Genomic DNA, 27938 nt, shown 5'->3' with positions numbered 1-27938 from the left:
CTCCAGCTTGGGCTACAGTGAGACTCTGTCTCGAAAAAAAAAAAAAAAAAAAAAAAGATACGTGAGAAATAAATTTCTGTTGTTTAAAATCTGGTACAGCAATTTGAATAGACTAAGACAAGTACTAAGTACCAAATGAAAAGGCAGTATTTTGCAGTGCCACCTGTCTATTGGATATCAAGTATCCATATATGCCTGGCTTTGTTTTCAGGCTCACTAATCTTTGTCATTAATGCATTTTTCTACCCATGCTTGAAATATCTCACTTTCTTAATTACCGTAGGTTTATAACAAATCTTGACGTCTGGTAGAACACGACCCATTCTTCTTTAAAAGTTGTGTTTATTCTTGACCCATTGTGTGTACTTGTAAACACACATGCACACATTTACATCATGTAGTCAAGTTCTACAAAAATTCTCTTGGAATTTTGATTTAGATTTGCATTGATTTTACGAATCAGTTTGGGAGAATGAACACATTTACAACATTGACTCTTCTAATCCATGAACATGGTATATCTCTCCACATATTAGACCTTCTTTAATATCTCTCATAGAAATTTATCTCTAGAGGTCTTATATATCTTTTAATAGATTTACCCTTTGATACTTGCTATTCTGTGATACTTTTAATTTCAATTTTCTACTCTTTATTGGTAGACTACAGGTGTATAATTTTTGAATGTTGATTGTTATATTCAGCAATCTTGCCAAATTCTTATTAATTACGTATTATTTGATATTTAAATACAAAATCATGATGTATATGAAATTATGACAATTTTGTTTTTTCCTTTTCAATTTTTATACCTTTATTTTTCTTTACTGTGTTGGCAAAGACCTCCATTCATAAAGAATAGATCTTCCTTGTGGGTTTTAATTCTGCTTTTGTATTTTTAGTTTTCTTGCTATTTGGCCTTATTTAAAATATTTTTCTGTTTATCCTTTTCTTCAGCATATATATATATTTTTTAATGGCAAGTAGAGGCCATGACTCTTGGATTATACAAAGGATGAACAGTGTCTAGGTGAAATATTTTCCTAGCTATCACATTAAGTTACTTTCAAGGTCACATTATTTCTCTGAGTGTTTTGGATGGTATACCTCCTTTAACATTCTTTTGGTGGAATTTTTTGTTCTGCACAGACTGTACATTAGTGTTCATTCTTTATTTATTTTTCAGTGAGGCAAGATTCAGCCAGATTTTCTCCAGAAGGGACAGTCTAAGCCTTTTCTCAGATCTGTAAATGTTGACTAGCTCAAAATGCCGAACCTCCAATACAGCAGAGTTTCCAGTTTCTAGCAGCCTTTTGTCTTTTATATATTTTTGTTCTGAGTTGTCAACTTCAGTCCTCCTTCCTACTTCCAGCCAGTAACCATTACTCCTGCTTCTCCTCAAAGATAACCACCATCAAATACAACTTTTGCCTGTTTTGAACTTAATATTGATAGGATAACACATGGTATGCTCTTTTGTGTGTGACTTCTTTTGCTCAATATGATGTTTATGAGATTCATCTATGTTGTGTATCGCATAGTTCATTTATTTTTATTGATTTATAGTATTCTAGTGCATGACTATACTGCAGGTTATTCATTCTCTTGTTGATGGGCATTTGGATTGTTTTCAGTTTTTGGCTATTACAAATGGTGCTGTTAGGACTATTCTTGAATAAGTCTTTTGGTGTATATATGAATGCATTTTTGTTGCATGTATACCTATAAGAATTGCTGGATCATAGTGTATGACTAAGTACTGCTGGAGATTTTTCCAAACTGATTGTACCAGTTAACACTTCTACCAGCAGTGAATGAAAGTTCTAGTTACTTCACATTCTTACCAGCATTTGATATTGTCAGTCTTTATTTTATTCATATTGGGGGGTATATGCTGATATCTCATTGTGTCTTAATTTGCATTTTCCTGATGACTAGTGACTAACGCTTACTTACCATTAGGATAACCTCATTTGTGAATACGTGCTCAGTTCTTTTGCCTGTTGTTTTTCTTGTTGATTTATAGGAGGGTTTTTGTTTGTTTGTTTGTTTTTCTTGAAAATACAATGAATATGAGTCCTGTATCAGATACATACATAGTGAATATCCCACTTCTTGGCTCACTTTTAACTCTAGTAGAGGTGTCTTTTGAATAACAAATGCTCTTAAATTTAATATAGACCAATCATCAATATTTTCTCTTGTGGTCAGTACTTTTTCCTTTGGGCTAAGAATGTTTTTTGCCCACCCCAAGGTCATGAGATGTTTTCATGTTATCCTCTAGTGATAAAGTTTCTTTTTACATGAACATATTTTCATTAAAGTAATCTGATTTAAATAAAAACATTAGGGAAATAATAGTGCAGGTGGTACACGGATGTGGAAAAATTTATGAAGATAATAATTGGCAAGTGCTTGAGGGTTGAGAAATGTTCTTTCGAATCAATAATTCCTTTTTTTTTTGAGCCTTATAAGCAATGTATAAAGAATAGTGTTAGTTTTCCATGATGATGCAGACATAGGGATTATCAGTTATACTGGATCATAATGCAAATTCATTCATTTGGGAACATTGGTTGGGCATTGGGATGAAAACTTGTCATTGCTGCTCTTGAGGCTCACAGCCTGTTCAGGGAGACAGACTAAACTACCACGGTAACAGTGTGGACTCTTCCTAGGAGGTTAGGCTAAAGGCAGGAGTGAGTAGGCTGAGAGGGTTGAGTGCAGGGGAGGAAGTCTTGGGAGGCTTTTCAGACAGAACAACCCCTGAGCTGGACATTTAAGAAGGAGGTAGGTGGTCAGAACCTTTGAGGCTGAGGTTCCAGGTTGACTCCAGATCTCAGCTGCTGTAGCCAGCATGGGCTGGAACCCAATTCTTTGAGAGTATCCTCTGTTGGATACACTGGGGTCTGGGAAAGAAAATCTCTGAGCTTGTGTAGCCTCACAGGTAAAAGACCCCAGCCAGGTTCGCAGGGACTCTCTTCTGAGACTGGTTGTCTCAGAAGAATCACCTGGGAACTTCAGACCAGTGGTGGGTTCCTTCGCTGTCCTATTGATCAGTTTCTGGGAGAGGGGTTAGGGCACCTTTCCTTTAAGTTTCTTTGAGATTCCGATGCTCAGTTGGGGTGAGAACTGCTGTCTGGAGGAGCTCAGTGATGAGGAGCTGAAGGATCATCTCTCCCATGGTGGGTGTTAAAGAGCTTTCCAAGGACAACTAGATAAGTCTGAGATTGGCTCGGAGATTTCCCAAGACCCAGAGAGACGCCCTGTCCCTCAGGGAAGCCAGTGGTATCTGAGAAAGGCAGAGAGCTACTGCAGACAGATTTTCAGTGCACTGGGAAGCTGCCTCCACACTTCACTGATCAAAGGGAATGTCAAGTTCAGAAAGGCGAAGGAAAGAATTCTGTTAAGTCGAAGCTACTCCATTTATAGGCGGGAATGAAAGCAACAGTTCAGGAAGGCTGTTAGCTTATTCCTGGAAGCGTCCACTATGTCTTGAGGCGATCACAGCAGGCCACAGGGCCTCAGACTCTGAACTCTGGTTTGCTAGCGGGAGACACCTGTCTTGGCTCCAGCCCTTTTCCTGATGTGACCCCAAACACCACCAAGCAGCTTCATTTGTGTTATGCTCTCAAGTTTTCAAGTCAGACGGAGGTGGTGTAAAGATTATGCTTGAGCTTTTATAACTCAGACACCTAATGGCTATTTAATGGTGTTCAGCATCCCTGAGTCTCAGCGACGATGAGCCAAGATGCCCATCTCTTGGGGTCATTGTGCAGATTCAATGACAGGAGTCTCTAGCTGGTCTGTCTCGCAGTACTTATCTGCAGGTTTTCCTTGTTGCTCCCCAAATCACTACACTTTCAAAATAATTTTCATGACATGACTCCATAACAGCCCCCCACCCCCCAGACAGATTTGGAATACTAAAGGTGGGGGTTGGGGTCGATGCTAGATTGAGAATTCTTACTTATATGCTATATTCTGACTGTGCCCTGGAATTTCTGGGCCACAAAGGCCTCCATGATCTTAAATGCAACGAACATTTGCAATTTGTCCAAGAGTTGCTGTGCATAGATGGTAATGTATGGTGGTGATGATGACGATGATGAGGACTAATGAATCTGTGCCAGAGGGCAGATGTCTCTTTGGTAAAGTATCTGTAATGCAGAGACTGCTAGCAAGAGACAGATCTAAGGCAGGGCGTGCGTGGGGTGGGGTAGAATGAGGCAGGGGACCCCATGCTCACCTCCCGAGGAATAGAGCATGGGGCTGGGAGATGGCGCCCTGCTCAGCGTGGTGTGTTCTCAGAGAGCCTTTTCTCTTTAAGAGAAAAGCAGATTCATCGTGGATGATTGTCACTCTCCTTTCCTCCAGATTGTGACACATCTCTGATCTCTAATTAATATTTTCCTGAAGTGTTTTCACACTTTTTTCTGTGTTCTCCTCACCCACATGCTTCTCAGGATTAGATCCTTTTTTCTTTCTAGAAGCAACAGAAACTTGATTTAATGGTAAAGGATGAATTTGTTCATTTTAGGGGAGGAACGGGGAGCTCGTCTTGAGGCTGTTGGAACAAATGGGCTCAAGAGTCACTGAGTGATTGACGTTGGAGCCTGCTTTCCTGCAGCCTGGCTGGGAACCCCGGCAGAACACTGCTGAGGGATGAAGAGCTGCCAATGAGTTTCCCACTTATTTCAAGCACTCTTTAAACCTAGTAATTATATCATCAATTGACATTGTCATACAAATATGTTACAGTTCCAACAAAGATTTTTTTAAACTCTCTGATTACAGATATTTAAATTAAGCTTCGAAACCTTACTTCTCCTCCGTTTTGCTTAGTCACCCATGCAACAGTCCTGTCTTTCTCGGTCATGTTTTCTGAAGGATGGGGAAAAGTCCTAGTCCTTGGAAGTGGTATTGTGATTGACAGTTCCTGGGACCGGGAGCAGCTGTTTCTTTGAGAATTTCAAGTCGATGGAATTCTAACCTCTCGTTCTAACTTTGTCAAGCTTTTGGAGTTCTTTGGCTGGCAGTGTTCTCTGGGCTCATTCTGCGGGAAGTGCCATGCAGTCCTCAGTGTTTGCCGCACCTGCCGGTCACGTGTCTGGTTGCCTTTGTGTCTACGTTTCTGGGCGCCGTGATTCCAGCTGTTCTTTCAGTAAAGGCTTATGGTTATGGTGGGAGTAGGGCACATTTTCTGAATACTCTTGTGTCTGAAAGAGCCCTTAATTACCATGACAATTACCGTGACTATTGACTGTAACTTAGCTGGTAGTGGCTTCCAGATCCCCCTTTCTTTTCCTTCAGCCCTCAGAATGCACAGGTTGCTGCTGCAAAGTCTTGTGCTACTCTGATGATCACGCTTGGTAATCTCCTGGCAGTCCTAGACAAGCCCGGGACTGTGGCTGGGAGACAGTGCTTGTCTTCTTTCTGCCGTCTCTGCCCTTCTTTTGAGATTTCTGGTTTTGAAGACATGGAGGTTTCCTGGATGCTGGTTCATTCATGCTGTGGATCTTGTCTGGCTGCTGATTGCCTCAGAGAAGCTGCCTAGGGGTTACAGTGTTAGTAGCAGTTCCCCATGGTGGCTGGGGTCCAAAGACCAGGGTGCAGCCCAGAGACTGAAGTGCTGACAATGATGTCACTTCAGGGACCAGGAGTGGCTTTGGGCACTGGCCTAAGGGAGTGGGAGCTGCTGGTTTCTTGTGACTTGTTTGCACTGTGCTCCCTTTGGTCTTTGTCAGCCCAGGGTGCAGCTGAGAGAGGTCTCATCCACTTTTCAAGGCCTCTGCAGGCCTGGGAACTGCAGATGTTTTCAAATGTTTTGCTCTAGCCCCTGTGGCTCTGAGGCCTCCAGAACATTCTGCAGGTTGAAGATTCCCCAGCCCTCCTCTCTCCGACGTGGCTCAGCATGCTTTGCAAGTGGTTTCCTCATCCTGCATAATTCTCTCCCCACTGTAGTATTGTTCCCCTTAGCCGGAGAACCTGAGGGAGGAGCAGGTCACTTTATTCATTTTAGACATTGAGTAGACCTGTCAAAAATCTCTAGATGGGCCGGGTGCGGTGGCTCATGCCTGTAATCCCAGCACTTTGGGAGGCCAAGGCGGGTGGATCACCTGAGGTCAGCAATTTGAGACCAGCTTGGCCAGCATGGTGAAACTCCGTCTTTACTGAAAATACAAAAATTAGCCGGGCATGGTTGCGGGCACCTATAATCCTGGCTACTTGGGGGGCTGAGGCAGGAGAATTGCTTGAACCTGGGAGGCGGAGGTTGTGGTGAGCCGAAAATCACACCATTGCACTGCAGCCTGGGTGACAAGAGCGAAAATCCGTCTCAAAAGAAAAGAAAAGAAAAGAAAGAAAGAAATCTCTAGGATGATGCTCTCAGGGTAGAAAGAAAAGAAGAACAATGAATCAGGTTGAAATATTCTGAAATTCATCAGAGTGAAGTATTAAGTTTGGTGAATATTTCAATATTCTGTATTTTGAATTAATTTAGAATCTTGAAAGCAAAAGATAATTTTCCTGTCTTTTATTTTCTAGTCCTTTACTTTCCCATTCTTTAGCACAGGAAAACCCTGCCTTTTTCTAAATGTGGAGATTCCCATGTCAGATGTTCAATATAAGTCTTTAAGATGGGCTTGGGAACTTTTCCTGGGATGCTTTATTCTGATACGGGATGTTTGCCTTGTTGATCTTTGCATAAAGGTATGTGGGACAGTGAGCTTGTGCTTAGACTACTTTATTCTTAAACTTCTTTTTAACTTAACAAATGTTTTCAAATGGGGTTTGGTGAAGGTGGGTAACTCCCATCTGGCTCAGTGGGTAGTTTTATGTGAGCCTGCAGGATGCTGTGCTGTGGGGCATGGCGCCCTGCGTTAGGCAGGGTTGCAGTAACATTTGTGAATTGCCCTGATGCTCATGGAAAACAGGGTGAAGTCAGAGTGAGGCAGACGTGGGATGGAAGGAAGGAGAGGAGGCTATCAAAGGGAAAAATAAAGAATGGAAGATTGATGAAATGAGAACCTTCCAAGTGAAGCTGACATTACTGCTGTGTGCCTGACTGATACTGCGGCCTCTGCCACACGAAAGTGAGGGGACAGAGTGCCGAGGAAGAAGTGGTGACAACCTTGAGGAGATTTTTTTGCAGCAGACATTGGAAGATGACTGGGTATTTGCTTCAGCTGCAGATTGCAGGCGGATTACTCCAGCTGTCGCATTCACACCTGCCTGATGGGAGCCACCAGGTTTCTGAGGGCTACCTGCCATGTCAATAGGCCGCTCTCCAGACAAGCAAGTGGTCTGGGTTTAAACTTGTTTTTTTTTTTTTTCTTGAGACTGTCTCACTCTGTAGCCCAGGCTGGAGTGCAGTGGCATGATCTCGGCTCACTGCAGCCTCCGCCTCCCAGGTTGAAGCGATTCTCCTGCCTCACCCACCAGAGTAGCTGGGATTACAGGCATGTGCCACCACACCTGGCTAACTTTTGTATTTTTAGTAGAGATGGGGTTTCACCATATTGGCCAGGCTGGTCTCGAAATCCTGACCTGAAGTAATCCGCCTGCCTTGGCCTCCCAAAGTGCTGAGATTACAGGTGTGAGCCACTGTGCCCGGCCCTGAATGTAAACTTTGTGCATGTCATTGGACACCGAGTGGTATAGACGGTGCCTGTGACACCTCATAGCTGAGGTGTGGGCTCAGAAGGTGGATTGTTACAGGGAGGGGAGGGACTCTCTTACGGAATCAGTCTGAGGGTGATGAGCCTGTGCTGCAGCAGGGGAAAGACTGCCCTCGGGGAGGTGGAAGGCAAAGTCCAAACAAGGAAGGAAGGTCTGGACTGAGAGGGAAGAAGAGAAAGAGCAGAACATTGTGTGATGGAAACCAGGGCCATGCGTAGTGTGGGGGTGGAGGAGTGGCTGAGAGGGAGAGACTGCGGTGCCCAGTATAGAAGAAACAGAGAAGAGGCTGAGGAGTCCCAAAGGGCCACAGAGTGACCAGGGCCACTGTGAATGAATGGAATCAGGAGCAAAAATCCCAGGAAAGGAAGGGAGAGAGGAAGCGGAGATGGAGGTGTTGCCCCTCTTGGGGTTGGCCAGTAGGAGGAGGCAGTTGGAAGAACCGATAACTCAGAAGCTGGACGAGCCTGCTTGAGCTGTGTTCACACTCAGCTCTGGGCAGCAGATGCAGATGCCTGTCCCGTGCCCCGTGTCGGTTGTGAATTTGGCATCCCCTTGTTTTGCTAACAGCACCCTCATCCCAGTGGGCAGCCAGGGGACCAGGCGAGTCAGGCCCTCTCCGGAGGCATGCGTGAGGTTGAGTGGAAACTCAGAGGTATCATAGGAGGTGGACAGTGCCATTGGAATCCACTGTTCTGCTGCCTAGATGACGGGAGCTCTGTGCCTTTCCACCCGCACGTGTCCTGTGTCCCACCTCTGTTCTTCTCACTTTCTGCCATCCCTGTCATTTCTCTAGGGACTTCCCTTCCTGTCTAAGTTGGCTGTGATTGGTTTCTTACAACCAAAGGGCCGTCACTAACCCACGCGGATCAGTAACGCTGTCTTTGCCTCCTCAAGGACTTTGTGTGTTCTCTGTGTGGAATCTCTAGCTTCTTTGTAAGTGGCACAGGCAATGGAGAAGGCTTCCAAACCAAACTAATGGCTCTAAAAATAGCATCTTCTAATAAGGACAAAAAATCCCAGTGTCAGAGCATTGGGTTCCTGTAAGACTACATTTGCGAGCAGACCAAGTTCGTGTCTGTTTATCTGGGCTCCTCCCGCAAAGTCATCATCTGTGCTGTGGGTGGAGGGAGTGAAGTTATTGGCTTCGCCATGACACCATCACAGGAGTGGACAAGAGTGACTGTTAGATGTGGCAGCTGCCGGCACTGCTGGCTGCGGGAAACTCAGCCTGTGAGAGGGCAGGCATTGCACTTTTCAGTTGCTATTAGATGTGCATCCATGAAACACCTCACTTATGGGCACTTTCTTTTCACCCCTTCTGTATCTTGGCAAGAGGATGTGACAGAGCTTCTGTCTATTGACAGAAAAGCAATTTTGATGGATATGTAATTTTAGTCAGGTACTTCCTTTTTTGAATTAAAATACTCACATGCATAGGAGTCGTTGTCTTTTTCTGGAAGAAATGTTTTGAATAGCAATTATTGTTGCTTTATTGAGCTGGTACATGATCTATATATGTCTGCCTGTCCATCTGGTGGGCTATCTGTCCATCTGTCTGTCTCTCACTTTGACCGTATAAATGATATAAATAAAGGTGGCTTTGCTGAAGGAAGTCCATCGAATTTACTGCCTGCTGTGTCTTCTGCTACCAAGGAAGAAGCTGGCGGATGGGAAGACTTTCAACATGGCAATGAAATAGGTTCGTAAGATGACAGCAGATCCTTTTGGTGTTTCTGGTGCTTGGTTATGTGGGACTGTTGTGGGTATGTATTGAGTACCAGGATGTGGAGGGACAGGACCTATGCCTGGTTCCCCCCATCAAGGTCTGAAACCCCCCCAGGTCCCTTGAATCCTGAAACCATAGCTGGCAGAGTAAAGATAAATAGAGGCTATTCCCAGGCCACCAGGAATCGCCTGATAGAACCTGCTGCCTAGCCAGCTTGGTGTCACAGTCAGTTGGTGGGGTCTCTCTCTCAGTGGGTGGGGTCTCTTGGTGGGCAGGGTCTCTCAGGACAGACTGGTTATTCCTGAGAAAGCTGACTGTGTCTAAGGCAGGACAGGCTGAGACCAGGTGATGGGGAAAAGAGCAAGGAGTGAGCAGGAGACGAGGATAAGAATGGGGCACAGAGGGGCAGCAGCCCCAGCTTAGGGAACCCAAGAGCTTGAACCAGAACCCAGGCTCCTGGGGCCAGGCTGCAGGATATCCTGGAGTCCAGCCTCTCAGAAGGGACAGGAGTGTAATGGGTCAGTGGTCTTGACTCTCAGAGCTTGCCCTGGATTCTGACGAGGCCCTCTGGTGGATACCAGTGACCGCTGGGGACTGTGAGCTCCAAGAGGCGAGTGGCATCTGACAGAAAGGGCCCATTGTCCTGAGGTGAGAGTGGAGGGTACGGGCCCAGGCTCCCAGCTGTCTCAGAGAGTGACGGGGTGTAGGATTATAACCTGGGCTCAGGGGCCAAGCTACGGAGGTGCCAGACCATGAGAGGGGCAGGGTGGGGCTGCTGGGACAACATGAGAAGGTTCTGTGAGGAGGCAGGGCTGTTGGAGACGCAGCAGTGAGGATTTCTGAGTATGTAGTGTGAGGATTAACCTTGCTGGTCAGCCACTTGAAGTCCATTTCTGGTAGGCAGGATGGAGAATGACTCTGTGAACATGCGGGACCCAGGAAATTCCACCACATGGGTCAGATTCATGTCCTTCAGGCCTGGAAGGTGTGAGGGCCCTGGGGAGGGAAGGGGCATGGTAACCAGGTTTTCCTCTGTGAGGTCAGCCTCGGATGGTTGGCATGCCTGCTGCACAAACGCCCTCAATGCGGGGCCCCCCAGTTCATTGTGCGGCCCCTACTTGCTGCATGGCCTTTCGCATTCACTGTGTGCACCCCCTGCCTTCACTAAATGCTCCCCCACTCACTGTGGTGGGCGTGGGGGCAAACAGCAGCCCAGGGGTCAGGAGACCCATTCTGGATGCTGCTGTAAACACTGTCATTCTTACAGACAATGGGCTAGGCTGGGACGATCAAGCACTGGTGTTTTATTCCAGGGGCAAATGGTATTTACTAGTCGTGCTCCACATTATCCATTTTGCAGAGAATGGAAAACAATAGACTTTTTTTCTACTTATATTCCTCTGCTCATTAACATGCACAATATAAAGGCCAGAGTTGCTGAAGCAAAATCAGCAGGTTCTGATTAATTTGCAGAGCTCCAGTGATGCTTCCTGACTGAGTCACATTGGGGAAGGATCCTTAATTGGGAACAGCCTCAGACAGTAGCATGGACAGCAAAAAAGAAGGAATATCAGAGCAAAAACACCCCTAAAGCAAATGCCAACAAGAAAGAACATAGGCTTAATGTTGACAGTTCAATCAACCGTGTCTGGAAAGACCGGGCATGCCTGTGGGTGGCAGTTCAGGGGAAAATGGAAAAGCACGCGGCCAGATTTAGAAAATAAGAAACTCATCCCTTTCAGCATCTGTCCTTGTTTTTAACAAGCATTGTCCTTTCCAGGTTGCCCACCTCTTGGTCTGGAAACCTTAAAAATCACAGACTTCCAGCTCCATGCCTCCACGGTGAAGCGCTATGGCCTGGGCGCACATCGAGGGAGACTCAACATCCAGGTACCTGGCCCTGTGGTTGGAAGGATTTTGACCGCCTTGTTTATTGCTCTGGTTCCTTGAGCTTGGGTCAGGCAATGCCCAGGATTTAAAATGCATTAGCCCGAATTCTCACAGTAAGAAAGGATACTGCTGAATGATCCTAATTTTACAGAGAGAGCTCTGAGACTCAGGGAGGCAATGTCTTCTCCAAAGACTGTCGTGAGTAAAAGTGAGACCACCAGTACCTGGACCCAGGTTGTTCCTTTTCCACCTTTTGAACACTTCTCTTCCACATGCTGTTGGTCTGGAAAGGACAGGAGGAGAAGGTGGAATGCCTGGGGCATGGCGGGGCAGAGCCGTGACACATGAGGCAGTGGCATTTGTCTTCCCTTGCCTCTCTGCCAGTGCTTCTTGTCTCTGCCACACACACATCTTCTAGGCTTTCCTGTGGCTCCCTCCATTGCGTGTCCCCAGGTCAAGCCCCAGGCTCCTGGTGCCGTGCACATTCTGGCTGGTCTCCCTCTTGGAGGCTCAAGGACCTTTCTTAACTTGGGCCTCAAGAGTGTCAGGCCTCCCTCTCTGTCAGTCCCATCAGTCCAAGGTCTTGCTCCAGGAAAGTGAGCTCCTCCCTGCACACTCTACATGCCATGCCATTCTTGACTCCAGACCCTTTCTGTAGCAGGTTCCCCTGCCAGAAACTTCTACTGCCCAACCATGCCCCACTCACATGAATCCCATCTGATCCATGCATGAGATTCCTATTGCTGCTGTGACAAATAAATGTAGCCTCTTCCCACAAATGTATTCTCTTACGGTTCTGGAGGACAGACGTCTCACTGGGCTAAGTCAAGGTGTGCAGGGCTGTGCTCCTTTCTGGAGACTGTAGGGAGAATCAATTTTCTTCCCCTTGTCAGTCTTGAGAAGTTGCCCTATTCCTTGCTAGTGGCTCTTTCCTTCTTCAGAGTCAGCAAAGGCAGGTGGAGTCTTCATGTGACCGTCTCTCTGGTTCTCTGTTCTGATTTCTTGTTCCCCTTTTGAGGATCCTTGAGACTACACTGGGCCCACCTGCATAGCCTGGGATCATCTCCCTTCCTCAAGCAACCTTCATTCCATCTGTGACCCTCATTCCTCTCTGCGGTGTAATCTAATACATGCGCAGGTTCTGCGGGTTAGAGTGTGGCCATCTTTGGGTAGGGAGTTATTCTGCCGTCCCATCCCCGGGGCCTTTTTTCCTGCCCCACCTCCTGCCGATCTGTTCTTTCTCAGCTTAGCACTTGATCTCTGCCGTCCCGTGTGGCTCTCTAATGGCACCGTATTCTAGTTTTCTTTCTAGAGCTCTTCTGTGTGGGGAGTAGTTTCCAAGTCCCTTTGCACATACACCATCTCTGGTCTAGGGAAGGAGGAGGTTCCTTGCCCGTGGCCCTGAGGGCCATCAAGGGTACACTTAAAGCTAATGGCTTCCAAGTGGCAGAGCGGACCCCTCACTCCCCCAACGATCTGTGTAAATGTGCGAGGGGCTGCTGCTGTGCTGGGAACTGTGTACGAACAGATAAGGTCCTTCCCAGGGAGCTCATGGGATTGGGGACATCTGAGCCAAGCTCTGACTCCAAGCTTTGCGGTTTCTCCAACCCCACCCCTCAGACTGCACCGCATCAGACAGACTTTCGAACTGTTTAACCTCCGCCACTTTTTAGTTCAGAGGAATTCAGGTAGAACATTTGGAGAACTAACTTTAATGAGATCCGTAGGTTGGTTTATAAATACTCGTGTAAAAAAAGAATAATAACTATTAAGAAATATTTGGATGTGCACAACTGTCAACTGCAAACAAATCTCTTATGTTTTGTGAGAGGATGAACACATGAGCCCTCAAAGTTTGAGCCGGAGCTAAGCTCATGTTCGCACAGCGCCTCCAGTACCCTAGAAGGGGCTCCAGTCCTCTGAGGAAATAACGGTCAGGCCCAGGCAGGGCGTGTGCAACCTGTTTTGTGCATTCATCAGGGGAGATGTCATCTGATGCTTTGCATGCTTTCACTATAATTGAAATTATCTTTTGAAAAAGAGAAAGTGTCCATGTTTATTTGTGCTTTCGGTAAAAAATTAAAAGGTCCTATTAATCCTAAATGTGTTGGGGTTGAATGGGAAGGTTGGGGGGCATGGTGTTTGTGTCCCTTCAGTTGGGAATTCCACCGGCAGAGTGCCAAGCAGGGTGTGCCTATGAGACGTTGTAGGCAGGCATGCTGAGTGCGGACCTTGGCCTTGACATTTCTAGATTGGGGGCCTTTGGAACAATGATCTCATGTCTCTGAGGCTCAGTTGTCTCATCAGAAAGACGAGAGTCCTGATCACTCACAGGGTTCCTTGAGTGGTGACCTTAGGTGACTTCTGATTTTAAAACATTCCCTGGATCATCTCCTTCCTCTGTTGAAAGGCTCTGGTGGCTTCTACTTACCATATGAGGAAAGTCCCAGGTTGGCCCTGGTTGACTGGGTCCCTCTCTGAACCTTCATTTACTTATTTCCTTGGGTTTTATCTGTCCCTCCTGCTTGCCCAGCCCCTGGTGTGCCGAATAGCACCTGCAACATGGGAGGTGCACCGAGGACATGCACGGAGACCTGGCTCAGGTGCAGATGGTGTTTATTCACTGACCTGCCTTTGCTGGGCTGCACAGGAGCCTCGCTGTGGATGGGGTGTCCAGCAGGGAGCAGCTGGCGAGGCTGTCCTCACTTCATCTTCCTGGCTTCAGGTAGTCCTTCACCCATGGGAGGCCTACCCCAGGCAGACGCCAGGCTCTCCTCGGTGAATGCGTTGACCAAGCGCATTCTCCTGCCTGTGGTCGGGGTGAAAAGGAGGCCATGTTTGGGAATCACATCAGTGCGAGTTGTCTTCATGGGTTTTTCTTTCTTCAATGGCGTCTTACTTACCCTGATGCCTTCTCACAGGAAAGTCTCCATACCTGCTCTTAGACTGGGACGTTGCTGCTTTAACAGCCAAATCTGGGCCCGCCATCCCCAGCCTCTGGCTCTGACCCCAGTCAGGTACCTGGTGTCAACCCCAGAGAGGGCAGTGTCACTTGCAGTGTGTGTCTGTGGGCTTCGACATACAGCCCCAGTCCCCCATGGGAAGCTCACCAGGCTAAATCGAGGTGTCAGCAGGGCTGTGCTCCTGTGCCTGCTGGTGGTGACACAGGGAAATGGGGACGAGGTCAGCCCACTTTTGTGGTTTGTGTCTTCCAGAGCCAGTGCCACATGCAGTGTGATTCCACTGTCACAGGTGCATAATTAAAGTCGGTGTGCTCCAAAAATACATCTCCCCACACAGAACGGTTTGAAATGCAGTTTAAAAATAACCACATCTTGTCTCACATACGAGTATTTTGTAGGCGCGTTGAGCTAATGGGATTTTGTGATCGAGAAACACCAAGATGTCAGAATTAGAAACTGTGTTTAATACCCTAGTGCAGGCTGTGAGGTGGTTTAGCCCAGCGCTGTGCCAGCCCAGGACTCTATAGGCGCAGATGTAGCTGTGGTCCAGGCTGGAAGGCATGGGGCTCACAGGCTGGGATGCTGGTGCTGGTCACTGCTGACCAGCTATGTGGCCTTGGGTGAGATGCCCTCATTCTCCGAGGTTCAGTGTCATCATCAGGAAGGTGCAGATCCCACTGCTGGCTCTGCCTCCTTCATGGTATTGTGAGGTTCGAAAGGAGTAAAGAAAGAGAATTGCCTTTAGCATTTCTCAAATGCATATTCTTACCCATTAGCATTCTGTCTTGCAGCAGACCATTGTGAGGTGTCTGCTATGTGACGGCCACAGAAAGGGCCACGACAAAAAGCCCTAGGAATTCTCTGTCTTCAAGATGCTTCAGTCCCTAGCCGAGGGAGAGTGGGCATCAGCTCCAAGCATCATTGGCACAGTGCTAAGTGCCTTATGCATGTGATTTCATTTATTCCTCCAACATGGAAGACCGTCCTGTTATTATTACTTCTGCCTTATAGAAAACAGACACAGGGAGCATGGAGTGACTCAGCGCACATTTCCCAGGAGAGGCAGATTAGGAATCCAGGCAGATTTAAACCTTAAGTTGTTGCTCCTAATGATGCCATAAAACTGCCTCCCAAGTCAACAGATAGAAGTAGTGTAGGTTCAACAGCTGGAATAGTGATCGAACTGTGTACATCTCTCTTTTCTGACAACTGTCTCACATTGATTTATTCATGGGCACCCTTGCCAAATGCTGAGCCGCTTGCAGAAAATGTGACTCTTGCATTTTTGGGTATTCCCCACCCCGTGCGAGCACGGCGTCTGCACATATGGATGCGCTGAATCAACAAAGCTTCCCTGGAGTGGCTGCAGTGCTTAAGGGAGCTTAAGCAGGAGAAGCCCAGCAGGAGGCCGGGCAGGCTGGTCTGCTGTCACATGTGTTTTTCTAGTACATATTTGCCCTGTGTGGTTGGCAGATACAGGGATGATGTCATTATGACACAGAAAAGCAGCATTGGTTCATGTGCAACTTTCGCCAGTCTATGAATGGTCTGTGGGACCGAGTATCAGCACCTGGCCACAGAGTACCCTGTCACGGGTGAGTGTGGAGTCTATGAATGGTCTGTGGGACCAAGCACCAGCACCTGACCACAGAGTACCCTGTCACGGGTGAGTGTGGAGTCTATGAATGGTCTGTGGGACCGAGCACCAGCACCTGACCACAGAGTACCCTGTCACGGGTGAGTGTGGAGTCTATGAATGGTCTGTGGGACTGAGTATCAGCACCTGGCCACAGAGTACCCTGTCACGGGTGAGTGTGGAGTCTATGAATGGTCTGTGGGACTGAGTATCAGCACCTGGCCACAGAGTACCCTGTCACGGGTGAGTGTGGAGTCTATGAATGGTCTGTGGGACCAAGCACCAGCACCTGACCACAGAGTACCCTGTCACGGGTGAGTGTGGAGTCTATGAATGGTCTGTGGGACCGAGCACCAGCACCTGACCACAGAGTACCCTGTCACAGGTTAGTGTGGAGTCTGAATGGTCTGTGGGACCAAGCACCAGCACCTGACCACAGAGTACCCTGTCACGGGTGAGTGTGGAGTCTATGAACGGTCTGTGGGACTGAGTATCAGCACCTGGCCACAGAGTACCCTGTCACGGGTGAGTGTGGAGTCTATGAATGGTCTGTGGGACCGAGCATCAGCACCTGGCCACAGAGTACCCTGTCACGGGTGAGTGTGGAGTCTATGAATGGTCTGTGGGACTGAGTATCAGCACCTGGCCACAGAGTACCCTGTCACGGGTGAGTGTGGAGTCTATGAATGGTCTGTGGGACCAAGCACCAGCACCTGACCACAGAGTACCCTGTCACGGGTGAGTGTGGAGTCTATGAATGGTCTGTGGGACCGAGCACCAGCACCTGACCACAGAGTACCCTGTCACAGGTGAGTGTGGAGTCTGAATGGTCTGTGGGACCAAGCACCAGCACCTGACCACAGAGTACCCTGTCACGGGTGAGTGTGGAGTCTATGAATGGTCTGTGGGACCGAGTATCAGCACCTGGCCACAGAGTACCCTGTCACGGGTGAGTGTGGAGTCTATGAATGGTCTGTGGGACCGAGCACCAGCACCTGGCCACAGAGTACCCTGTCACGGGTGAGTGTGGAGTCTATGAATGGTCTGTGGGACCGAGCACCAGCACCTGACCACAGAGTGCACTGTCACGGGTGAGTGTGGAGTCTATGAATGATCTGTGGGACCGAGTATCAGCACCTGGCCACAGAGTACCCTGTCACAGGTGAGTGTGGAGTCTATGAATGGTCTGTGGGACCAAGCACCAGCACCTGACCACAGAGTGCACTATCACGGGTGAGTGTGGAGTCTATGAATGGTCTGTGGGACTGAGTACCAGTACCTGGCCACAGAGTACCCTGTCATGGGTGAGTGTGGAGTCTATGAATGGTCTGTGGGACCAAGCACCAGCACCTGACCACAGAGTGCACTGTCACGGGTGAGTGTGGAGTCTATGAGTGGTCCGTGGGACCGAGCACCAGCACCTGACCACAGAGTGCACTGTCACGGGTGAGCGTGGAAGCTGCAGAGTCCTGTGCCTCCTGTTCCTCTGTGTCAGTGGGGCCTGTTCTGGTGCATTGCTCAGGTCCCTTCCCCGTTTTGCCCCAGCCTTCAACTCAGCAGCTCAGCTGCCTTCCATTCGCTGACATCATCTACCTCTCTGCTTGATTCCTTTTCAGATCAAATCCTGTAATTACAGCTGTATTTAAACACTGTTTTGAGCAACTCAACGTGCCTTCTTAACTGTGCTAATGTGTTTTTAGAATTAATTTTTTTCAGTCTTGTGCTTCCAGACCTGTATAGATTTTGAATGGGCTGACTGGTGAGCTGGGTTTTAGACTGGGAGCTTTTACTGGAATGGATTTGCCATGTTACCGCAGAAATACCTGTCTCTTTTTCCATCATTTTAAGCAGAAGACTGAAAGAGTACTTATAACTTAATACTTCCTTTTTTCCAAGTAGTATTTTACTTTTGTTAACTTAATAATATAAGGTTAGAGAAAAAAACCAACATTTACATTTTATCACTACATTGGGACAAGATAGACTTTCCAGAAATTCAAGGAAGACATCCAGTTCGGCAGGAGAGCAAAGGTTCGGCCCCTCACCTATGATTATTCTTCCTGTGGGCCCAGGACCCTTTTATACTAACTCACTTGCGAGGCTGTGATCTCATTTAGAAACAGTCACTGGTTTCTTCCATTCTGGGAGCAACTACAGACAGATTGGAAATTAACATCCTGAGTCTCCAAGAGAACATATTGACAATGACCTCTAAAATCATGCTCAGGGCCAGGCGTGGTGGCTCATGCCTGTAACCCAAGTACTTTGGGAGGCTGAGGAGGGCGGATCACCTGAGATTGGGAATTTGAGACCAACCTGGCTAACATGGTGAAACCCCATCTCAACTAAAAATACGAAAATTAGCCGGGCATGGTGGTGCATGCCTGTAATCCCAGCTATTTGGGAGGCTGAGGCAGGAGAATCACTTGAACCTGGGAGGTGGAGGTTGCAGTGAGCCAAGATCATGCCACTGCACTCCAGCCTGGGCGAGAGGATGAGACTCTGTCAAACAAAACAAAACAAAATAAAACAAAAACATGCTTAGATCCTTTGCCTGTAGTTAGTTAGTTAGTCTTAGGAAGTGACCCTATATTCAGGTGGGTCATCTAATGGCAGCTCATCACCTGCCCCACCCCAAAGAATCCTCCTTTGAGGACCCTAAGATATTTTCCCTGGGTCATAAACTAAGGAAGGGGGTTCAGGGACAGCAGCCCTGCCGAAGTGACTTATTGCACCACTCTTATTATTTTGGATATTTTCTTAGCTGGCAAGCCTTGAACAGATTGCAGTAGTAAGTACTGCCACATCAGAGGGCTGGCTTTCAACCTCATTCTCAAGAATTTAAATTACAGTAAGTCAGGATCTGATGTGTGATCAGAAGAAATGAAACACCAAGTGTGTGGTTGGGACTCATGATGTCACCACAATTTCTGCCTATAACTGAGGATGTAAAAAAGTTGGTGCTCAGATCAGAGCTTGGAAGAAACAGCTGATGTTTTGAGGTCACAAGGAAACGCATAAAACACTGCCTACACGGCTCTGGGTGTCTTTGTGATAGTCTGGTCACAGTCGTTTGGCACTCTGTGGACCAGGTCTTGTCTCACCCATGTTAGAAATGACTGAGAGTTTGGTGCCCTAGAGAGAGACACTCACCTCTTGTAGCTCTTCCATGAGAAATGTCTGGCCATAATAATAGTGTCTGTCAGAGCCATTTCCCCAGCACCACTGGAAGGAATCATGAGTCCTCTCCTCAGTCATTTCCTTAAAAAAATTCTATGGAGCACCTTGATGCCAATATTAGAATCTAATTCCAGTGTTTGCATCCCCTTTTTACCTAAAATGAGGTGGGATACTTGGAAGCAGCTGCTGCCCTTGGCTTCATATGTACCTGCATGAAGACATGAATGCAATTTTAGAACATTGAACCAACTGAGTTTTATCCTGTGTGACAGCTTATATTCCAGGGCATGTCCTGTACATGTCTCCCTGTACCTTTTGGCCCCAGTGCTCTTGGGGCCCGACTTTGACCAAAGGTGGAGGCCACATTTCTCCTGGCAGGAAGTCTATGGAGTACCTTGGGCAGCACGATTTTCCCAGATCTCACCCGTGCCCGACCCGCACCAGCCCATGGCTGGGCCCTGCACCTGTGTCTTTGACCCTAAGCCTATCTCTCCCTCTAGCCCTTCCCAATTTTCTGTTTTGTTTGTTTGTTTGTTTTTGTTTTTCCTGGTATGCACAACCTTACTGTGACTCTCAGGTTCTTCTTGGGGGCCATATATGTGCTAAGTGCTGCAGACGCAAAAATAATCACAGTAGACGTAGTTTCCGAGTCAAGGAATGTCATGTTTGTTCTGATAAAGGGATTTTGTTCTACATCTGGCTTCAAGCGAACAGTCTGGGAGACAGTGTTTGGATGCCAAAACACTGGAATTTGGGGTATTTGGATTTTTATGGGAATAACAGGACCGAATATTTTAAATTGTGACTCCCTTGAAAAAATCAAAATGAGTATCTATTATGATGGTGATGCACTGTTCATATTTCTCAAGAAGCTTACAGCATAGACACCAAGCAGGTAGAAGGGCAATGTGACCTCAAAGTAAAAAGGGTCCAAAACCACCAAAGCCTCCTTGACCCATGAACCACAGATTATTAAGGAACCACAGGGTTATCTGGTTCAGATATGGATTCTGTTCTGTTTGCTATGTGCATTTTTCTTTAATATGTTATTAAATTTCATATGTTATATCCTTGAAGCACTAACACAGAATGACCTACACACCCGATTGCCAGGAGACCTGCACATCCAGGAGACGGTCATCCTACCTGTGTACAGTGGGGCAGGTACCCTGGGGAACCAGCCCCATGAGGCATCACTGGAGAAGGCACAGTGCAGTTATGATTCCGGAGCGGACACACAGGCTCCGGAGGGTGACTGTTGAACAAGCTGAGCCATCACGTGGGTGCTGGAGCTGGCAGGAAAGGAGTCCTGGGTTTATCTTCAGCCGGAAAACTGAGGTTAGGGTCTCAGGTCTGTACTTGGTAGCTGTGGGGTTAGGGCAGGTCACTTAGCTCCTGACTTCAGTTTCCTTAACTCTAAAACAAGTATACATATTTGTTATATAGCTAGCTCTAGGGCCACCCCTGCCTCCCAGCTTGTGCCTTATCTCCCTGACCACTGGCTTGAGTTTCCCCTAGGATCTCCCACGCACATATCCAGGCAGGGCCCAGAACAGTCTGATTTGAGAGGCATCAGTAGTCACCTGTGTGTCCATTCAGCAGTCATAGCTGCTTCTCCAGTGATGCCTCATGGGGATGGTTCCCCAGGGCACCTGCCCTGCCACACACAGGTCACATGACCATCTCCTGGACAGGCACGGTTGGGAATCAGGTGTATAGGTCATTCTGTGTTAGTGCTTCAAGGACACAATAAATGCTGTGTAAGCAGAAAAAGCCAGGATAGGGAGAGGGAGGAGAGGAAAAAGGAGAGGAGGAGGGAAGGAAAGAATAACAGAGCAGATTCTTTCTTTTTCTTTTTTTTTTTTTTTTTTTTTGAGACTGAGCCTCGCCCTGTCACCCAGCCTGGAGTGCAGTGGTGTAATCTCTGCTCATTGCAAACTCCACCTCCCGGATTCAAGTGATTCTTGTGCCTCAGCCTCCTGAGTAGCTGGGATTACAGGCACGCACCACCACACCCAGCTAATTTTTGTATGTTTAGTAGAGACGGGGTTTCACCACGTTGGCCGGGCTGGTCTCGAACTCCTGACCTCAAGTGATCCGTCCACCTTGGCCTCCCAAAGTGTTGGGATTACAGGCATGAGCCACTGTGCCTGGCCAGATTATTTCTCTTATTTATTCATTTTATTATAACAACAACAGAAAAACACAACCCACCTCTGGAAACCTTTTATGTACTCAGCACTGTCATAAGAACTGAGGAAACAACACTGAGCAAAAACAGAAGAGCCCTGAGCACTTAGCAAATATTTACTGGGGGTCTATGATGTGCTGGGCCCTGTTCTAGGTGCTGAGGATGCCTTCATGACCAAAAAAAGATTCTTGCCATCTTGGAGCTTGCGTTCTAGTGCAGGAGGCAAATCAAGGCAGGTGTATTAGTCCATTCTCTCACTGCTATAAAGAAACAGCTGAGACTGGGTAATTCATAAAGAAAAGAGGTTTCGTTGGCTCATGGTTCTGCAGGCTGTACAGGAAACAGAGTAGCTTCTGATTCTTGGGAGGCCTCAGGAAACTTACAGTCATGGCAGAAGGTGACGGGGAGGCAGGCACTGCTTACATGACCCTAGCAGGAGCAAAAGAGTGGGGAGGTGCCATACACATTTAAACAACCAGATCTCATGAGAACTCACTCACTATCCAACATAGTTCTAAGGGGGAGATCCACCCCCATGATCCAATCACCTCCCACCAGGCCCCACCTCCAACCCTGGGAATTACAATTTGACATGAGATTCAGGCAGGGACACAGATCCAAACCATATCAGCAGGAAATGTAACAAATCGTAGTGTTTATTATTATACTATGTTAGAAGGTAGCACATACTGTGGAGAAAAGGAAAACAAAACCAGCGGACAACTGGTAGTGGTTGTCAGGGGGCAGGCTCTGGGGAGGTGGCAGCCGCTTTTCAAGAAGGGGATCAATGGGGAGCCAAGGGGGTGTGGGAAGAGCATTCCAGGCAGAGGGGATGGCTCGAGCAAAGGTCAGGGTTGGAAGCATGCTCAGCATAGCCAAGGGGCAGCAGGAGGCTGGAGTGAGCATCAGGGGAGGAGACATGTGCCAGAGGTAGTAGGAGGCCTGCCGGCCCCCTGGAAGGACTTTGGCTTTTAACCATGAGCCAATTAGGGGAGCCCTGGAAAGTTCTGGACACAGGAATGACATGCTGTGGCTTACATGTGAAAGGGATCAACCTGGTCGCCGTGTTGACTTTCGGGGAGTAAGCATTGAAGCAGAGGCCTGTTAAGGGGGATGACTTCAGGCCCTAGGCAGGAGATGGTACTGGCTTGAGCCAAGATAAGAGTGATGGAGGGGGTCGGAAGTGGTTGGATTTAGGATATTTTGAAAGTAGGATTTTCTGTTACAGGGCAGATGAGGTTTGAATGAACGATGCAAGAGAATAGAAGGGAGTTGGGCATGTTCCTTGTGCTTTTTAACCTGCAACTCTGATAATCTAGTAATCTAATGGGGAGATGAAGTTACTGAAAAAACTCCTACCTGTGAATGCATAATTACAATCTGTACTGAGTCCTGGGAAGGAGAGGAGCAGGTGCCTTCATTCCCTGGGGCTGCCACGACAACGTTGTAAGCCCAGACAGGGCAACTGTAAACAACAAACACTGATTCTCTCACAGTTCTGGAGCCTTGAAATCTGAAATCAAAGTGGCAGCAGGGCATCTCTCCTTCTGAAGTCTCTAGGAAAGGGTCTTTCCTTGCCCTTTCCAGTGTCTGGTGGCCTCAGGCATTCTGTGGCATCCCTGGGCTGATAAATGCATCACCCCAGTCTCTGCCTCCCTGGTCCCTCAACCTTCTCCCCATGAGCCTCTACATCATCTGCCCTCGGCCTGTGTGTCTCTGTGTTCAGATTTCCCCCTGTTTAAAGACACAGTCATGCTGGATATGCCCATCCTGCTCTAATCTGACTGCATCTTAAGTAAGTGCATCTGTACCAGCCCTAATTTTTTTTTTTTTTTTTTTTTTTTTTTTTTGAGATAGAGTCTCATTCTGTTGCCCAGGCTGGAGTGCAGTGATGCAATCTTGACTCACTGCAACCTCCACCTCCCGTGTTCAAGCAATTCGCCTGCCTCAGCCTCCCAAGTAGCTGGGACTACAGGTGCATGCCACCATGCCCAGCTAATTTTTTGTATGTTTAGTAGAGACAGGGTTTCACTGTATTAGCCAGGATGGTCTGGATCTCCTGATCTCGTGATCTGCCTGCCTCAGCCTCCCAAAATGCTGGGATTGAGACAGGGCACCTGGTCACCAGCCCTATTTCTAAATAAGGTAACATCCTGAGATTCCAGGAATTAGGGCATGAGCCTATTTTGGAGAAGGAGAAACACAATTCAATACTGTGGTTCTGTATGCCCAGTATACCTGCCTCAGGCTAGAACTTGGAGGACTTTCCTGAGGATAGAGTGAGTACTTGGGCTAAATGAAGAAGGATGATAAGTTGAGAGTTTATTGGACAAAGGTAGGCAGAGGGAGAGAAGAGCATTCCAGGTCAAAGGGAAGAGTGTGTGCAAAGGCCCTGTGGTGGTAGGGAACATGGTATATTGGAAGGACTGAGGCAAAGCTACACTGTGGTTATGGTGCAATGTCATGGCCAATGGCCATGAGAAAGAGCTTTCCACCATTAGTCGTCAAGTAAATACAAATCAAAGCCACAATGAGACAGGATGCACAGGCACTAAAATGGCTTTGAAAAAAGGATAATATCAAGTGTTGGCAAAGATGTGGGGCAATGGAAACATTCATACAATGCTGGGAATGTAAAGTAGCACAGCCACTTGGAAACCTGTTTGGCAGTATAATAGTCAGTTCTTATCTGGGGGATATGTTCCAAGACCCCCAGTGGATGCTTGAAACTGTGGGTAGTACCAAATGCTCTTAGATGCTAGGCATGGATTTCTTTCTTTTTCTCCACAATTTCACAGGTAGAAAATTCATTCTTACCGTAGATCTTAGCATCCTCAGCATACAGTTTTATTTCTTTTTAAAATTAAGTTGAGACCTTTCATCTTTTTCACTTAAAGGAAGCATTTTACTTGTCCCTGGGCATATCTGAATTACCACTACCAATACCCTTGCATTGTGGGGCCATTATTAAGTAAAACAAAGGTGACTTCAACACAAGCACTGCAGTACCAACTCTGATAACCAAGATGGCTGCTAAGTGACTACTGGGCGGCTAAAGTAGTTGGTGTGGATTGCCAAACAAAGGGAGGATTCACATCAAGGTGGAATGGTGAGAAATGGTGTGAGATTTCATCACCCTACCCAGAATGGCACGCAGTTGATAAATTGGTTATTTCTGGAATTTCCCATTTAATATTTTCAGACTGTGGTTGACTTCAGATAACTGAAACTGTGGAAAGAGAAACCACAGATAACAGGAAACTATTGTATTTATTAAAGTTGAATATTCTCTTGCACCTTGACTTAACAAATTCACTCTCATGCCTAAATGGAGATGTGCTAACGTGTGCACAAGAAGACATGAATAGGTGTGTTCATCGCAGCGTTATTTGTAACCCCCAAATAGAAATAATCCACATATATCATAAGTCATTTTTACATACTACAGTGAAATACTATATGACAGTTAAAAAGACTAAATTACTGCTGCATGCAATTGTCTGGGTGAATCTCCTAGATATAATAAATATTGAGCAGAAGAAACCAGACACAAAGAGTAGTTACAGTATATTTCATTTATATAAACTTTGAAAATAAGAAAACCAGCCAGAGAAGAAAGAAGTCAGAGCGGTGGTTGTGTCTGCGGGAAGTTAATGTCTGGGAAGGGGCACAGGGAGCTTCTGGCGTGTTGCTCATGGTCCACATCTTGGTCTGGATGTGGTTATGTGGGTACACGCAGTTTGTAAAAATTGATTGAGCCGCACACTTAGGATTTGCACACTTTTCTATATCTATTTTAAAATTAATGAAAACTTTATGAAAAAGCTGCTCTACTAAAGAAGAGAGGTATGTTTGATTTAGTCTTTTAAAAGTGAATGTTAGGGCAGGCATGGTAGCTCATGCCTGTAATCCCAGCAACTTGGGACATCAAAGCAGGTGGATCACCTGAGGTCAGGAGTTCGAGACCAGCCTGACCAACATGGTGAAACCCTGTCTCCACTAAAACTACAAAAATTAGCCAGATATGGTGACTGGCACCTGTAATCCCAGCTAATGAATCCAGGAGGCCGAGGTTGCAGTGAGCCGAGACTGTGCCATTGCACTCCAGCCTGGGTAACAAGAGTGAAACTCCGTCTCAAAAAAAAAAAAAAAAAGAAGAAGAAGAGTGAATGTTAAGAACATAATAAATGAAATTAGGTGATAAAGGGGAAGGAGGAGAAGCAACAGGAAGTAGAAATAATGATTTAATCACTGCCCATAGTAGGGAGTTAATGGGTACTTTCTAAGAAAATATAGAATTAAGTATATTATGTAAAAGACATAGTTACTAAATCAACCACTAAAACAAAGGTACAGCTCATTAGCATTTTCAGAGGAAATATGCACTTAAAGCAAAAAAAAAAAAAAAAAAAAAAAAAAATTCAATAGATAAAAATAAAACAAAGCCACAGGAAGCAATAAAAATAGAATATCTAAGAAATGCGGATGATTCATTCAGACAAAGAGCATCTGTCAATGGGCTAAATGGACCTAACTCACCTATTAATAGAAGAAAACTGAAATTATACCATAAAGCAAGTTTAATCACAGGTCACAGCAAGAACATACTAAACACAAAGGGAATCATACTTGTACCCCCAGTGGCTTCCATGTATTGACTGTGTTTTCTGTGACAGGCGCTATATAAAATACCTGTAACTGTGACAGTGGTATTATCACATGTTTTATTTCTATCCTCATTTTATAGACCAACTGACCTAATTGGAGGTATTTAAATAATGAGCTGTAGAATGAGGACTTGCACTTGGCCTGCATGGGCTTCTGAGCTGTGCTGCCTTCTTGGAGTGCACAGGAGAATATACACAATCTTTATGGGGTCACTGATAAGTGAATTAATAATTGTTTGAGAATTAAACTTGTTCCCTAGATATACAATGTTAATGGCTAAAGCATTTCACAGATTGTCGTTAACTTGAGTTAGAATGTTGATGTGAAAACATTTGCCTGTTTCTTTTTCGGTTAGTATATTTCTTCATCTTTTCTTCTTTTAAATAGTTAATAAATCATTTATGGTGTGTTGAATAGATTTTATTTTTAAATATTTTTAATTTTAAACTGTGGATGTTTACTAGTTTCCTTGGCCAATGCAAGGAAATAGTTAAGAAATTGGTTTTGGTTTTAAAAATTGCTTCAAAAACAATGAAGCAAAAACTGTTTCTGTGCAGCCTACTTTACTGATGATTAAGGTTGGAATTGGGACAAGGTGCATTGCCAATTTGCAGAAGGATCAGCTGATTGCACCTGGAAAGTTTTATGGGTTTATAGCAGTGGTTTATTACAGAGGTTTATTGAAGACAGACATTCAGACCACATGATGGCCATTTTATGGCAGACTACTTACTTTATTAATCAGATGTCACAGCTAACATTTTTTAGATAACCTCCCCATGAAAAGGCATTAACTTGCTGATAATCTATAGTTTCAACTATTGCTTCTAAATTTTTTTCTCAAAAATATTTAAAAATAACTATCAGTTTATCCTGTTTCTGTCCAAATAGCCCTGGGATACGTCTACAGAGAGGCAGCTGTACGTCAATTATCCTGGAATTGCTAAATAGTTACATTCACTTGGATATGACTTTTTATTTGCTTCCAGATGTTTCTGTGTAGCGGCAGTCCATGATTATGAAATATGTACAGTGCAGATCAGTGACTCACTGCCGCAGAATGATTTTGATATTCACTGTTGTCTCTATCAGAAAGCAAAGCACTTTGCATAATACCTAGCACGTAGTCAATGCTCTGTAGATACCTGAAAAATGAAAAATAAACAGTAGACATTGTATCAGTCACCCTCTATATCTATGTATCCCTTTCCTTTTGCTTTTTAAAATTAAAACTTGTTTTAATCAGTTTTATAACAAACATACTTCACATTGCACCCGGCCCCTGACTGCCATCAAGCACTGTGGATGGCACAGCTACTGGAAACTTTTTAATTGTCTCTTGGGGAATTGAAATCTTCAATTCTTTTTTTTTTGAGACAGTCTTACCCTGTAACCCGGGCTAGAGTGCAGTGGTGCCATTTCAGCTCACTGCAACCTCCGCCTCTCAGGTTCAAGCAATTCTCCTGCATCAGCCTCCTGAGTGGTTGGTATTACAGGTGCATACCACCACACCCGGCTAATTTTTTATATTTTTGGTAGAAATGGGGTTTCACCATGTTGGCCAGGCTGGTCTTGAACTCCTGACTTCTAGTGATCCACCCACCTTGGCCTCCCAAAGGACTGGGATTACAGGCGTGAGCCACCGTGCCTGGCCTGAAATCTTCACATCTAAATAATATGCACATATTGATCTGTATCAATTTATAAATGTGAATTTGATCTTTTAGATCCCTATTCTGGAAGATGAGGCTATCACACATTTTTATCACCCCTTTCTCCTCTTCCATCTTTCTGATAAAATTGTAGCTCAATTTTTGGGTAAATCTGTATCTAAGGTTTTCATTATTATGACTGAAAATTTTGCTTCCTACTTACTGAACCAAGAAATAATTTAATTTTGAGTCAGGAAATATTTACTTTATATTATTTCTTAACAACCTTTTGTTTTCCTGGACCTGCTTGTATTTTTAAGAACACGTTCTTCCCCACACCCTGCAATAGGTC

At 46.0% G+C, this 27938-nt stretch overlaps 1 protein-coding gene across 2 annotated transcripts in view; it reads left to right on the top strand.

Moving 5' to 3' along the window:
* CPXM2 (carboxypeptidase X, M14 family member 2) overlaps window positions 1-27938 on the top strand; it is a 146686-nt gene that overhangs the window by 17816 nt on the left and 100932 nt on the right. For both annotated transcript variants that reach the window (XM_007964327.3, XM_007964326.3), the window contains one exon: window positions 11187-11296. In XM_007964327.3, coding sequence (XP_007962518.3) covers window positions 11187-11296 — 110 coding nt within the window. The remainder of the gene's footprint in view (window positions 1-11186; window positions 11297-27938) is intronic.

This window comes from Chlorocebus sabaeus, chromosome 9 (genome assembly GCF_047675955.1).
Source record: "Chlorocebus sabaeus isolate Y175 chromosome 9, mChlSab1.0.hap1, whole genome shotgun sequence".
Lineage (NCBI taxonomy): Eukaryota > Metazoa > Chordata > Mammalia > Primates > Cercopithecidae > Chlorocebus > Chlorocebus sabaeus.
This window is presented reverse-complemented; position numbering and strand designations above follow the sequence as displayed.